The 15,916-nt window shown below is 38.3% G+C and overlaps 1 protein-coding gene across 2 annotated transcripts; it reads right to left on the bottom strand.

Moving 5' to 3' along the window:
- Positions 1–4,261: 4,261 nt before the first annotated feature.
- On the bottom strand, positions 4,262–10,149 carry LOC102714014 (AP2-like ethylene-responsive transcription factor SMOS1). 2 transcript variants are annotated; one of them, XM_040524095.1, is made up of 10 exons: positions 9,715–10,149; positions 8,651–8,733; positions 8,418–8,426; positions 8,240–8,328; positions 7,519–7,592; positions 7,393–7,443; positions 6,183–6,250; positions 5,512–6,041; positions 5,326–5,422; positions 4,262–4,613 (listed from the first exon to the last, which is right to left on the bottom strand). In XM_040524095.1, the coding sequence occupies exons 1-9, from the start codon at positions 10,023–10,025 to the stop codon at positions 5,372–5,374; spliced, it is 1,266 nt and encodes a 421-aa protein (XP_040380029.1). In that variant the 5' UTR covers positions 10,026–10,149; the 3' UTR covers positions 4,262–4,613; positions 5,326–5,371. The 2 variants fall into 2 exon arrangements, with proteins under 2 accessions (XP_040380029.1, XP_006654350.2); XM_006654287.3 differs by having other exon boundaries at positions 4,327–4,613; positions 5,512–6,074.
- Positions 10,150–15,916: the final 5,767 nt, after the last annotated feature.

Here is a 15,916-nt window from a genome sequence, read left to right as displayed (position 1 = left end):
CTGCCGGCGGCAAGCCTCTACCGGGCGCCCGCAGCTTTTCTCTCCACCTCGCTAGGAACTTTGCGTTCTCCTCCGGCGCGCGTTGCGCCGTGTTGGCTTGAGCCATTGCCGCCGAGCTGTGCTCAACAGTTGACGTCGAGTTGGCTTAATTAACCCACTGCTCAAAGGAATCGACGACGCTTTTGGTGTGCTTGTGGTATGCTGTCTATTAGTTATACCGGTTAGAGATATAATACGTAATGTACTCGTATTATGTCTATTAGTTTGCTGATATTTGCTTTTGGTGTGTTTTCGTCATGCGTATATCTTGCTAACAGTACCGATTTAGCTTAGCAATAGATTAGGACTCGGAGAACGTCTTGTGAGTCAGACTCGGGTATCCCTGAAGCTAGCGATTTCATAGATTTGATTTATGAAATCAGGTTTCCGGTAGCTCCACGTCTCCGTAGGTCGTGCTATTTCGCGCGCACTAGCGCCTAGCTGCATGCACGCATCGCCACAACAGCGCCAAGACCGACTCGTGAGCCCCCGACATGCAAAACTCGCCAAATCGAACAAAAATAAACTCGCCAACAATGTGCGTGTGCAGTGTGATTGTGTGGGAAGAAAATTACAGAGGATCTCGGTCCTTAGCCCATATGGAAAGACTTGATTTCTTAAATTACACGTGCCCACATAAATCTTGGAGCAACCGTTTTCTACCTCACCTTTCCTTCCTTGGCCGGAAGCATGATGTCCCGCATGGAAACACGTTGCCCTCTCCTCCTCCTCCTCCTCACTGTCGCGCGCGGCACGGGATGCAATGTGGAGCAAGAGCAGCATGGCACTTGGTACGTGCTCTCCTATCTAGGGAGGGTAGTAAGGTTGCTAGCACGTGCCCCATGGTTGGAGGAGTTCGATCATACCGTCGCTGTGCATCTGAAAAAAAAAAAGGCTCTAGCTAGGAAGAAAAGAGAGGGTGGAGGTAGTCGGTGTGGAGGCAGAATGGAAGGCAGAGAGAAAAGTTGCAAATTCATGTCCAAATTCGTAAACTCTAAGGCACAGAGGAAGGGGGGGGGGGGGGGGGTTGAGCCGTTGAGATAGAAGAATAATGTTTGGTTGAGAGGAGAAATTAAGGGGAAAGTTTTAACACTTGAGCTGAGGCAGAAGTGGACCAACAGATTTATGCAAACATGTGTCAATTAAGGACTAAGCCTGCCAGTAGATTATAATCCAATCCAAATCCACTCCAATCCATTTCTTTGCTAATTAGTATACTAAACCAACCCGCACCAATTATTCTTTATTGGGATCCAATCCAAACCAATTCAACTTTGATTTTAGTCCAACCTGCACCAACCCATTTGGTTAAAATGGATTCAACCCACTCTTGCAAAATGGGTGCACCATTTGATATGTATAAACTCGGACCTAAAATTTTAAAACTCGCGTTCACAATATAAAAGGTTATCAAATTTGACTAAAATTTAGTGGGATGATTTGTTATGTATAAAAGCAACTTTATGCAAATTTTGGTCGATTTCTACATGTGGGCCCCATGTATGTCTATTATCTTATCCATTAGCTATCCAATTAAAGGATCCATTTACCCTCCACGGGTTAAATCCATTTAGAACCTAAAATAACCTAATCAAATCCAATCCATATCAATTCATTTGTCTCTATAACCCAATCCAATCCAGACCATTTAAAGTTACAATCCATTTGCACCCAACCAAACACAATCCAAATTAAAAATCAACTCATTTAACCCATTTCCATCCAACCCATTAGTATTAAGGACGGAGGTCATATGCAATTTTCTTTTGTGCTTGTATGTGGGAGGAATGGACCACCGTGCTCGTGCTTTGGTATGAAAATTGAAAAAATCATACTAATAACTTGAAACATTCACCTGTAGTTTTGAATCCTTCAATTCAATTTTTGAAATTTTCAATTCAAGTTTTTGTGGGACAAAAGTATTATTATTCGATAATAGAAATTCATTACCATTGTGTTAATGGTGCTTAGTATATTGCAGAAAATGGTGCTTAGGGTTGGAGCATTACCATCGTATGGTTGCACGCACGACTTAAGAACCTATTTGGTTTGGAGGAATTTTATGAATGTTTTCGAGGAATTGAATAGTTTCCTATAAAAATAATGTAAAATTCATGTATTCTAAAGAAGCATTAGGAAGACAACGTGTGTGCCTAGCTTGTCTGGGAGGATAGGATTAGGAAAAACCTACCTTAGAAAAAGGGATGCTACAGTACGGTGTATCGTTAAGCAACGGGATAACCTCTAGTCATATTACCTTATCTAAGTAACATGATACTTCCTAGATAATATGGTACCTCAAATGTATCAAACATGGTAGCATGTCCAGGTAACGTAATACCTCACATGTTTCGTGTATGATACTTCAAGTTAACATGCTCAGATAAGATGGTACCTTTTCAAGTAACATGGTATCTCACATGTACCATGTATGATACCTGAACAGTATCATATCTAGTACTAGTGATATCATGAACAATATCATATCACCGGTAGCGAATCCTCGTCATCGTCGCGGTCGTCGCTGCCGCCGTCGCAGTAGCCATAGTCGTCCTCGACGCCACGGCTACCATTGACCACCGCTAGTTGCTCCCGGCTACTGCTGTTGTCGTCTTTGCCGCTGCTACCGCCGCCGCCGTCGACCTCGCCGACTTCGACATCGTCATGACGATCAACTTGCGCGGCGTCCTCGCCGGGGTCAAGCACGTCGCGTGCATCATGGTGCCCTGCCGCAGGGGCATCATCATCTGCATAGCCAGCATCACCGGCGTGCTTGGCAGTGTCACCCCCACACCCGTAAAGCGTCTCCAAGTCTGCCTTGGTCAGCACGGTGAGCGTTGTCACCGCAGCCGTTGTCATATCCCATCGTCTATGGTATACCGTTGTATAGTATTTCTCTTAAAAAAACTTGACTAGCAGAAGAATGACCCCTTTTACAGCCCCCCTCCCTCGCCCCACACATGGATGTGCCCCCACGGATGCCTCTTCAACCAAACCACTCTGAAAAGATCATGAGCTCTAACTATAGTAAAAGAAATAGCAAACTAGACCGATGGTTGAACCAAAAATACTAGAACCGGTGACTTACGTGGCTCGATTATGCTCAAAGACCATCCTTGCAATTAAACTGGTCAAAGGCTGATGAACTAGTGGTGGTTTTTGATATTGAACTAGTTTTTAATTTGTCCAGTGGTAGTATGGTATTATGAATTTATTATGTTACCATAATATATTTATTATTATTATTTATTGTTATAGCCATGTAATAATAGATATATTGGTTTATTTATGCCTATTCTCACCAATTTATTATGGCTCTATATTAAGAATAATGTGAATTTAATAATATTAAGAATGATGCAAATTTAATATAATATTAATAAACAAAAAATCAACGATTCGATCGGTGACCTGACAGTTGACCCAAACGACCAGAGCATGTCAATCTCTTGTCCATTTTTTTCCTATGGTTCTGAGAGTCTAAAGCCCCTCCCTCATACATGAGGGTTCACCCTCAATTGGTCAGTTCTTAAAATATGTTTTGGATGGGCTAACAAGTAATCGTTGTTAATTAAGCCTATAATTCGCTCTTGTGGGGAGTTGAACACGGGACTTGGAGGTGTTACATGAGCACTGTAGGCTATCTGATTGCTCCTTTTAACCTCCATTAACCCATTTTTCCGACATTAAACTTCCACTTAGTCAAATGAAAGCATTTCACCTTCATGGCATTTCCTCATTTCTCCTTACAAGAGTTTGTTAAAAAGTAGAAACTTTATGGAGATAATACTTCAAAAAGAATCAGGATTTTCATTTTTTTTAGATAATGTATAAAGAATCTAGCCTTGACTTCAAAGAAATTATAGCCACTTATTATAAAGTTTATAGATAAATCACGCAAAAAAAGTAACAACGAAACGTCAAAATATTTCATCTCCACATTATATTTGGTGTGCATGAATTTTACATGCACGCTTCCATGTTCCTAATAAAGGCCAACAACCATGTGTCTATAACAACGGCTACCAACATTGGACAATATATTAATGGGACAATTGCTAATAATGGAGTAATGCACCTACACGTCCTACTTTTGTAGGATCATTCTTTTAAGATATGATACTTTTTATCATATAGAATCCTAATATTGATTAATGTTAAAACATTTCTTCTAGATGAATTGTTTGGCCATGCTTTCACCATGAATTTTTTGTGCCATCTCTGAACAGAGCGTAACGAAAATATCATTGGAATTGCATAACTCAAACAACAAGCATTGGACATATTTGCTCAAAATAAACAATTTAGCTTTGAAAAAGTCGCATTCTTCTGTTCTCAACCTATAGGACCTAGCTGAAATAAGAACCGCAATATGTACAGACAGCTCTATAACTAAATATCATTAACTGGGCGCTAGGCCACTAGCCAGTGTATATATTACATAAACTATTGTTGTACTTCTCTTACCTTCTATTCATCTCTTATGAACTATGGATACAACGGGCATTCCTCCTGGGTCACCTCAAAAGCTCGAAAGAAGGAAACCCAAAGACGCGCAGGATATCGTCGCCGACCTGAAATACGCAAAGGTTTCACTTAAGCAGTAAAGAGGAATGCAATATAAGAAACTAGAAGCTACGGATATATGTCCAATAACTACCGTACTGTGTTTCATGACACTAACAACCACACAAAACGCTATGCCAGCAAATCACTGCGACTGCAAGTGCCAGCATATCCAAAGTACAGCTTCCTAGAAGACTTTCAATTGAGATTGATATCCATTGATCCACAGGTTGATGCTACTGAGTAAGAATGGAAAACAAATTCCTGGTCCATGTGTTAACATGATACCGTTCTTTACCCACATCTAAAAAATTTTGATTGTCATGTCTCAAATACTCAATGCAATATTTACACAACAAACAAAAAATCCTATATTTTCATCCTCATCAAAATGCTTAGGAACACATTGTGTTCTTACAAAAAGCATTTTTTTTTATTGATTTAAACTCTCTCTTCGTTGTGTTCTTTCAACGGAGTATGATATCGTCAGGTGTATGTTTTCACTTTAAAGACTGGCACCTGTTATTGCAAGCAGAAATAAAATCCTAAGGTATTTTAGGTTAAACAAAAACATATTCCCGTTGCTTGTCTGTTCTTATTAGAATGCGAATATGGATAGGTCATATATGACATTAAGCTCTTGCAGATCTTTAGGTGATGCACAAAGAAAATGAAAGAATGCCAATTTGCTTGCAAGGTAAACAAGAGGACACTACTTACCAACCCAAAAAGCAAATCCTGCATGCACTTTGGTAAGCTTGTGTGGTCACTCCTGACTCTGAAATGGATCACTCGAACTCACCTCATTCTTTGCAAACTGACACAATCAGCATCAAATTAAGAACAAGTAGGATTTTTATTTCATATTTAATTCAAATTGTCAAGTAGAGCCAATGAGGAACAAACCGTTGTTGTTGCTATTGTTGCCATTGTGACAGGTTGACTTGATGGCAGGATGAAATTGCTCCAGAAAAGAGGGTCTGCAGAAGGATCAGCAGGGTTCCAGGTATTTTTCATTTGTGCAGTAACAGGGGCCAATGTGTATGGAGCTCTTTGCACAAGCAACTCATTCATGTTCATATTAACTGGCGTTGTGTCATTTCCGCTTGCAGGTACTGGCGTAACTGTCTTTCCTTCATCCATCTCTTTACTACATTCTTCAGATAATTTTGTAGACTTTTCCAAGAAGCTTTTGAAGGCGTCAGACTGAGATAATATACCACATGCTGATAGGCCCACTGAAGTGGGTTTTGAGTTAGAATGGAGGCCAAGGGAAGGCAACTTATAAGGCTCAGTCCGTTGCATTGAACTTTCAATAGCTCGGATTTCATCAGTAACTTCTTCCACTTTAGATGTATCTGACTGCCGTGTCTTTTTAGGGAGCCACCACCTTATGTAATTTGTCAGATCAATTTTCCTCTCTAAGCCAAAGGTTCCTGCAAATTTCCCATCAAGAGTGATGTCCTTCCCTGTAATTTAAATATAATAAATGGTTATAAAGCCACAAAGCTTTTTCCACTTCTGTAGCTTGTTAACCACAAACAGCAGTGTACAAGTTTGTATGGAGGCACCAGAACCTAGGCTCATGTAGTCATTGCCCAGCAAATGTCCCAAAGAAGCATCCCATCTGGAATTATGGAGCTGCCTGCATGACAAAGTTCAAAACATTTACAACTACAAAAAATATATTATGGGGCTGTACGTGCCCAGCAGTAGAGTGCACTGTAGAGATTAGCCTAAGACTGACATCTGATGAATAATTAAGACTAACGGATTGACATAACTTTTTACTGTATATGTCCAAATAATAAACTTCCCTAAACTAAATGTCTAGCTGTACTCAAAGATACTATAAGTCTGAATCCTGTCATATGCCAAAAAAAAAGTCCGAATCCTGTCATGGAAGGTACAGTGAGTTCTTCAATATGTCAACTATAAGTAATCACTCCTCTGAAGGATATTTTATTAAGAATATTATATTTGGTTGGTTGAGATCCCACACAAAGTAGGATATCTGAAACCATATAAGGAACAAAAGTAAAGCATACAAAATTTCCATTGATGATTGTAACCAATAATGGAACATAAAATTTTGATGGCACCATGTGCACAGTTGAGGGAGTTCGTCTGTGCAATTGGTGATTATTGTAAAGAATTTATGTATAGTGAAACTTGCAATTATGTTCACATATGGGTTAATGGTATTCTCTCTGTTCCATATTATAATACTTTCAGGCCTTACCTAAATTCATTTGTGTGCTGATAAATCTAGACACATATGCAAGACATATACATTGACATATGGGTGAATCTAGGCAAACCCAGAAAGTTTTATAATATGGAATGGAGAGAGTACTTCATATCAAATTTCCTAAAAAGAATATCATTGTTGCCTAAATTTAAATCTACTAAGTTACCAAGGCTAGGACTATAACAAATCACAGATAAGAGCTAAATTAGTACCTAAGCCTAAACAAAAGGCCAGCTAAGCTTACTTATTATTCAATTGGTTACAAAAATACATGAAGTAACACAAATTAATTTCTATTATAGTAGGCATCAAAATCCATGGTTCTTTGCATACTTGGTTTGCCATAAATATTTGCAGCAACAAAGGCAAATGCTAGCATGATAAACAAAGCATGAACATGATGGTTTGTGCAAGGTGGAAACGAAAATTTTGGGCATGGGACTCTGTTACAGCATCACAAACATGCATGCAAGTATAACTGAACAAAGAGGTAATTTCCAATAGTAGCAGATATATTTTTCATCACTAACACGTACCTAGGAAGACCACGGTACTTGGGTAAACCCCTGGAGAAGGCACTGCTCTTTCTGCAGTGCATGCCTCTTCTAGTTAGTGCTTAAGAAACAGAGTAATATGCAAGCATTATAAATTCACAAGTATACCTTCGAAGAGACACAAGATAATCCTCCTTGGATATCATCTGCATTTCTTCAAGATCTCTTGCATAATCAGAGACCTAAATAAGCAAATACATAATGAACATAAGCCTGAAAAAGATTACCACAAATCCAATTAACTAGTGCAACAATATAAATTGGAACAGAACGTAGCAAAATAAGCTACACTACGGTTTTTTCCCATCCAAATTTATACCATATGCTTAACTGAAGAGATGGATGGAATGTATATGTTTGCTTTGCCAACACTCTACACTACAGAGATATTGATTTTTCAATGAAACACACACACACACACACACACATATAGCTCATTAATGAATTTTCTAAAATCAAAACATCTTTATGTGAAGTACATAAGATATGTATATCCGTATGGACCCTTCCATAAGTTTAAATGAGTAAATCCCTAATTTTTACATACAAAAAACGTAATATAATTGTCAAGAGTGTACATGCTATTAAAAGATCACACAACATTTGCATAGGATCTCTTGGACTAGTATGATCCAAATTTGGTACCACACCCTCTAAGTTATGTTTTAGTTTTAAAATTTGCAGCCTAAGATAATCATAGACTTGAAATTCGAGGTAGGGTGCTTCAAAATTAAATACTAATTTTAACTAAAATCGAGTTGCCAGACTGAATTGAAAGAACTAAATAGAACCTAAAAGAATAATTATTGTTAGCAAGTATATGACTCACAGGAAAGTTTATTTGTGTCCCAGCTCCCCAGTATTTCAGTGCAGCAAGGTCATAAGCTCTTGCTGCAGCCTCTTCATCATCATATGCACCTGTGTATTTGCACATCAAATTATTGAGCTAAAGAAGTCCATACAATACAATAGAACATTTTATGGTTAACAGCAGAGGCGCTCCTTACCTAAATATACTGCACTTGGAAGGCCATTTTTTGGGTGATAGTTTCCCATGCAAAAAAACATAACTCCATTGAATCAGATTAACTGTAACTAGATATAAAAGAAATAATGTGCACAGATGATCTATGAAATACAATTAAGTAATCACAAGTGAGTTCGCCTAGCTTCTAATATCAATATGTTCAACTTTTCAAAACATGCAAAATAGCTGCTATTATGCATTGGGCATACAGACCTTGTTTCCCTTTTTTGTTCTGGTTCTGATTCCATGTGCTTTTATCCCAGAGATGAGCTTCATATCGGCCTGTCCACCTATGCCTGTTGATCAGACAACCAAGAGCTAAATCAAATGCACACGTATATAATAACAGCTGAAAGTTAAATCTAGCTTACAAAAAATTAAGGGATGAGTAGAGGTGGGTAGAAAATTAGAAGTAACAGATTACTTGGCAATATACTACCTCCATCCCTAAATGTTTGACGTCGTTGACTTTATACGCGTTTGACTATTCGTCTTATTCAAAAAAAATTGTCAAATATGTAAAGCTATATATATGCATAAAAATATATTTAACAATACACGAAATGATATAAAAATAATTAATAATTATGTAAATTTTTTGAATAAGACGAACGGTCAAACGTGTATAAAAAAGTCAACGGCGTCAACATTTAGCGATGGAGGGAGTATATATTATATGGATATGATATAAATTCTTATGTGTGTGGTACAATTGATCGTGCGACTAAGAAGATACAACAGATAGGATGGAAATCATTTTCCAGGATTCACGCTTGTTTGGTCTGAAAAGAATCCAAACCTGTTTCTACTCTGATTATTAGAGATAAATAAAGGACCCCTGGTCAACCGAGTTTTGGACACAAATCGATCACAAAGCCTGATGTATTAACCAAGTGAAAATCATCTACTCTTATTTTAATGTCACTCTTAATAAATTGAGATCGCACCCGCTGAAGTCACGACAGTAAGTTCCACGAGGCAAAAACCAGTGCCAATCGCTATTTTCTTAGATAATGGATTAGATTAAACCCGGCCTCCACACCTTATGGGGTGTGCACAGCCAATCGCTATAACCAAGCGATCGCCTTACAGGAAAAACGAAAAATCTATAGATCCCAAATCGACGGTACTAAAGCATACCAGCAGTATTGAGGAATGGATTTAGCCCCAGAGATCAATCCAAACAGAAACCGCAAACGGAAGCTTCCGACTGAACTACTCCGCAACCCAACACACAATACAAAGAGGAAACGTGGGGAGGGCATCGGGCGCCGTACCGGGTGACGCCGCGGTAGATGGAGCTGCGCTTCCCGGCGGCGCAGGGCGGCATGCGGCTGATGCGCTCCTTGGCCGTGCACACCCTCTCCTTCCGCGCGGCCACCGGCCTCCTGGGCGGCGCCACCTGCTCCGCCCCCGCCACCGCCCCCGCCGCACCGAGCGCCTGCCCTTCTCCCCCCGCCGCCGCCACGGCCTCCATCTTCTGCATCCCCCGGCCCCACTCCGCCCCAGCCGCGCCAGGCCTCTCTCCCCCCGCCGCCGCCGCGGCCTCCAGCTTCTGCATCCCCGCGGCGGGGCCGGGGGACGCCATCGCGCGCACGCAGCACCCCCTCCCGCTCCTGCTCCGCTCGCCCGGTCGGCGGCCACCGGCGAGGTGGGGATCCGTGGAGGATCAGGCCACACGCGAAGGCTCGCTCGCGGGGTGACCGTTTGGGGCAGAGAGGAAGAGGGGGGGGGGGGCGATTTCAAACGGGAGGGGGATCCGAATCCGATCGATCGACGCACGCAGCGGCAGTGATGAGGTGGTGGGGAAGGAAATGGATGGATGGAGATGGGTGCGTGCGTGGAGGTGGAGCCCAGTGGGCCGGCACATGGGGGGACAGGGGCAGGGGAATCCGAGGAAGCGGGGGGATACGATGGGATGGGATTGGGGGAGGAGGGGGCCCAGCCCGGCGCCGGAAAGGGACACGGCGGATGCGGGGGTCGGGGTGTCCGCCGTCGTTTCCTCAGAACGGCAACGGTGCCTTCTTTTTTTTTTTTTTTCTTTCTTGTCTCGGTGGAGTTATTGATGGGGTAATTACTAGAGGCAGTAGTCTCCTACTACTATAGGATAGATGGAGGTTCGATTCCTTTGGTTTGTTTGATCTTTACTGGCCTCCATTTTATACCAAGAGAATTCTATATATGTCATAAAATTGATTGATTTATATATATATATATATATATATATATATATATCACTTAGAATTGGATCTTTTCATCCGTGTCATTTTTTTTCAGATTTATTCACCATACGATGTCATGTTACTCACTTTGTTTTGTATTGTGAGATTTTTAGCTATATATATATTTCTTTGTTGATCAACGTATATTATTTGTATGTATGTTCAGATATATTAGTATTCAAATAAATCTAGTTAATGCTAAAAAAACTAACGAAAAAGGCACACTTGACTTAAGGGAAAATTTGTACGTGCTTGTTAAAAATTTATTTCTCATAGATTATATCTAACTGTTATATCGGTAATAAATTATGCTATACAACAAAAGATAACAATTGATAAAATATAGCATATGCCTTAAACCAAGTAAATCATTAGCTACAAAATGAAAAACCATAATTCTTAAAATTCTTACCATGTACTCCATCCTTCACACAATAACTTATTTTTTCACTCATCTCACACATATCGATATAAAGGAAAAAAGGGCTAAAATACCCCTATTTTTATAAAATCTCATGACCCATAATTTATCTACCTTCAATGTATTTGTTAATACTTTTACAAACTCTAATATAGTGAACTTATTTTGAACGAACGAGAGAAAAAAAATAATCTTATTTATGATGGAGGGAGTAGATAATACTCTGCTTATCAAAACATCCATCTCTCTCGATTGTAATTGTGTGTGACCACTTGACTGATGACTTGACTGAAGACTGTTTTTGTATGAGTAATACAGACGGTGTATTTGTCATTCGAGCTCCATACTTAAGTATTACTCTCCGTTATGAAATATATAGTAATTATTTTTATAAGAATATTATAAGTATTTTACACCAATTTTTGTAATTTTAATCATTTTAATAATTCTAGAGTCAAAATTTAAAAACTGTCGACTGAAAGAGACCGGAAGAGAATCTTTTGACCTCACCTAAGTGTTTGCTAAACAACTTCAAAATAATTACATTTTGGAACAGATATAGTATACTGAACGGTAAACAAAGTGTAAACATGTAAAAAGACAAAACAACCGTAGAATTGAACTAATTTTTATACAATTCAAATATTCCGGAACAGTAGGATGTATAAAGAGCTAAACTAACGTCACAGTACGAGTAAACATATGGCTCCATCCTTTCACAGCTCCAACTGTTTATAAGCCAAACTTTGAATTTTAGAATTTAATTTTAAACTTGATTTTATGGTTTTTTCATTATGATTTATTTTATACATTTTATTCTCAAGTTGTTATGGACACGTATATAAAAGTTTTACCTGCAAATTATTTTTCGTTTACGAAAACAAGTTTTCACTTCTCCTCAACAAGCGAAACAATGGGAGCTATAGATGCTACTCGCACCGACCGTTGCTTAGTTCAACTGGGGAGAGTGACACGACCATCATTTATTACCCAATGTGCAGGCTACACAATTGTGGCTCGATTATTCGTTAACTATGGCTGACTAACTCTCCCTCAAACTACGGGCCCCGGCTTGATTCAAGTCAGCACCCAGATAAACTATTAGTAATTGTCTTCTTCGTAACTAGTCGACGTATATTTCTGACGATCAGCTGCTGCTTTCAGTCCGCATCATTTCAGATCAGTGAACCAAATATAGTCTTAGTCCATATTGCTCAATCTATACCTGGACGAGGGCATCCTAATTTGAGTTATTGTAATGAAATTCGTGCAGAACAATTTGGCGTGGAATTCGTACGTTAAACGCCCGTCTTTTCGCGTCCGTCTTTTCGCTTTGTTCATTCTTACAATCCAAAATTTAAATTATCACACTTAAATTTAGAGTTTTTTCATTCTGGTTTATATTTTAGCCCTGATTTTTACATCGCTAAGAACATATATATACATGTTTTATTTATAAATTATTTTTTATTTATAAATATATTGTTTGGATTTTTCATTCAAAAAGCACAAAAAATTGACCCCTTAGAGGGTGTTTGTTTCCCTCTTGCTTTTTTTATTCTCTGTCACATCGAATGTTTGGATACTGATTAGAATTATTAAATATAGACTATTAATAAAACACGCCACATACTCTGGACTATTTTACGAGACGAATCTATTGAGCTTAATTAGTCCATTATTAGCGAATGTGATGCTACAGTAAATATTTGCTAATCGTGGATTAATTAGGCTTAAAAAATTTGTCTAATGAAATAGTCTTTATTTATACAATTAGTTTTGTTATCGGGTTTATATTTAGTACTCCTAATTAACAACCAAACATCCGATGTGATAAGGGATTAAAAAAGTCCATGCATCCAAATAAAATAGCCTATTAGAAAGGTACAGACTTTGAAAACCATCCATTCAAATCGCACTTTTTTATTTGAAGCACCCCTGTGTACACAGTGTACCACCCATATTTCATGTACTACCTCCGTCCCATAATAATCTTATTTTTCGTTTTTCCGTGTACAACGTTTGACCATTCGTCTTATTTGAAATTTTTTCGATTAATATTTTTATTGTTACTAGATAATAAAATATGAATAGTACTTTATACATGACTAATTTTTTTAAGTTTTTTTATAAATTTTTTAAATAAGACGAATGGTCAAACGTTGGATACGAAAAAACGAAAAATAAGATTATTATAGAACAGAGACAGTACTATCTGCATGCATATCCAGCAATTAATTCGGCAAGGTACATGTACGTACAACTATGGTGGAAAGTGTGTCAGCATAAATCGTGATTGATATTGTGCGAGTTTAACAGAGGACGCGCGTTGTACTGGAGTACAGTGCTAAGGCAGGCCTACCGCAGGTAGTCACTTACACAATTTAATCTTATCTTTTTACTTATGCTTATGTTTATATTTATAAGTCAAAATTTAAATTTTTAATCTCAAATATGGATTTAATTTTAACGTTTTTTATCGAAGTTTATTTTTCAGCATTAGCTTTTATTTGCTGAGAATAGTATATAAAAGTTTTATTCATAACTTTTTTATTTGCAAATATGTCGTAACATGGTTTCTAAATCCTTACTTAAATAAATACTCCATCCATCCAAAAAATATAGTGATTTACTAAAATTTAAAAATATAAATATTTCTAGTACTATTCACATGACTACCGGCCTCGTTAATCACTTATTATTCAAGACTCTTCCCGTTATATCCTTCACCAACCCTCTACCATTATTCATTCATCATTATTAAAGGGCAGTGTAGTTTTTTCTTCTCAATCTTAATCTATGTTAAACAACTTAGAAACGTTTAGATGGTGTAACAAAGGTAAAATGATTTTTCGAGTTACGGTTTTAATTTTTAAAATAGGAGTCACTAATATTTGTTCCCATAATCCTTATATAGAGATCATTGACTTGTATTTTGGGTCTTAAAGTGTTTAGGTGTTTTATAGTAGTGAAATGCTCAATTAATTTATTCTTAGACATTTTCTTATTTTTGCCATGTCACAGAAGTAAAGTCACGTTTGGTCAGCTTAGGGTATTTATAGTACAGGTCATATGTGTCGCCCAGGATGAATGAAGCCTTGAAGCAACCCTCTCCACAATGCACACGCATCCCACAAATATTTTGTATTTTAGCCCCTTTAGTTTTATATAAAGCCTTATTTCATTCTGATTTATGTACACAACCAAAAAAATCCACTAGAGGCCCTCTAAGGTGAAAAGAAACTGAAATCAAATCCAAATACAATCTTTTTTTTCTTCCCTACCAACATATACTTCGATCCCCCACTCTCCACTTTCTTTTTACTCGAGCCTCAAGCTGGCAGAGGAAGACAAGAAGCTAGCAGAGTAGCAGGTGATGGGGTCCTCGAAGAGATGGTGTCTAAATTTGTTACTTGGTGGTAATCTAGCCCAAACTAGAGAGGCAAACAAGGAGCGGCAATACGGTGTTTACGGCTACCAACGAGCCGAGCTCATCTGTCTAGGCCGAGATCTAGCCACAAGATTAAGGGTATGTTTGGTTTGAAGCTAAACTTATCCTAACAAAATATTGATGCCAAGCATATCCTACCAAAATATTAATTTATATTTTGAATAGTAATTGGTTTCTGGTCAATACTTACCTATAACTCGCATATGTTGCTAAAATATTGACATAAAAAAAAACTTATGCATGATTTGACCTAACCCATATTTCGGCATTGCAGCAAACCATACAAGCCTAAGTACTCTCTCTAAAACATGGCTATATATGATGCTTCATGCTCCTCAAGCTCGCTCATGCCTCATCATTTCCTTCTAAATAATTGGACCAAGCCCGCAGTATTCACGTGTAATCGTGTATTCTAGCCACACAAACAAGAACGACACATGCATGTGCATTGTGCTCTGCTGCCATATGGAACTCAACGGTCATCGGGGTCCAATTATCGATTATAATACAGTATATTGAATGGTTTTTCTCGTAGACAAATCGAGTAAATTATATGTATAAAAAATTGGGGGCATCTAGGTAGATCCAACCAATCGTGAGAACAATGTTACAATTTTTATGGTTGAAAATGCCTGGTAAAAATTGTAGCAAACCAATTCTTTTAACCCATGACGTCCTTGATTATATTACACATATTTAATTATTAATCTTATCCAAAATTTTGTGTAGACATATGAAAATCTAAATTATACTTAATATACTTAACTAGTGATAAATCCAATTATAAAAATAAATACTAATTATGTAAGTTTTTCGAATGATATGAATTGCCAAATGTGTGTCAAAAAGACAACGATGCTATCAATTAAAACGACGAAGAATGAATACAAACTACGGAGTAATAAATTAGCGCTCAATCTTTTTCTTTTGCTTACGCTTATAAGCTAAAAATTAAATTTTTAACTTTTAATTTAGAGTTGATTTTGATATTTTTTAACGAAGTTTATTTTTTAATTTTAACTTTTAGATAGTTTAGAATACGTATATGAAAGTTTTATTTATCAATTAGTTTTTATTTATAGATATGCCGTTAGGCTAAACCAAACAGTTACCCACTAGCAGATACAACGTGCCAACATATAATGTTAAAAGGAAAAAAATATCAAACTCATTCACAAAAAGAGGTTCTAGAAGACGGCGGCGGCGGCGGCGGCGGCGGCGAGCCCTGCTGCTGCTGCCGAGTTGGCCGCTGTCTCTTGACGTCCACGGCGAGCTCCTCCCACAGCTCCCCCACGAGCCGCGAGACCTCCCGCACGTCGTCGTCCAGCTGCGCCTTCGCCCGCCGCGCCTCCGCCTCGGCCCCGCCTTGGAAGACGTGCTCCCTG

Source organism: Oryza brachyantha, chromosome 5 (assembly GCF_000231095.2).
Source record: "Oryza brachyantha chromosome 5, ObraRS2, whole genome shotgun sequence".
Taxonomy (NCBI): Eukaryota; Viridiplantae; Streptophyta; class Magnoliopsida; order Poales; family Poaceae; genus Oryza; species Oryza brachyantha.
The sequence above is the reverse complement of the archived record's forward strand: the minus strand, read 5'-3'. Positions and strand labels throughout refer to the sequence as shown.

What these genes read in the sequence shown, in the direction of transcription:
- LOC102714014 (XM_006654287.3), bottom strand. Translation starts at nt 10,025, where the DNA reads ATGGCGTCCCCCGGCCCCGCCGCGGGGATGCAGAAGCTGGAGGCCGCG. An exon ending in ATCTACCGCGGCGTCACCCG is followed by an intron (nt 8,734 to 9,714) that starts GTACGGCGCCCG and finishes TCTGATCAACAG; the next exon opens with GCATAGGTGGACAGGCCGAT. An exon ending in CAATGACTACATGAGCCTAG is followed by an intron (nt 6,075 to 6,182) that starts GTTCTGGTGCCT and finishes TTTAAATTACAG; the next exon opens with GGAAGGACATCACTCTTGAT.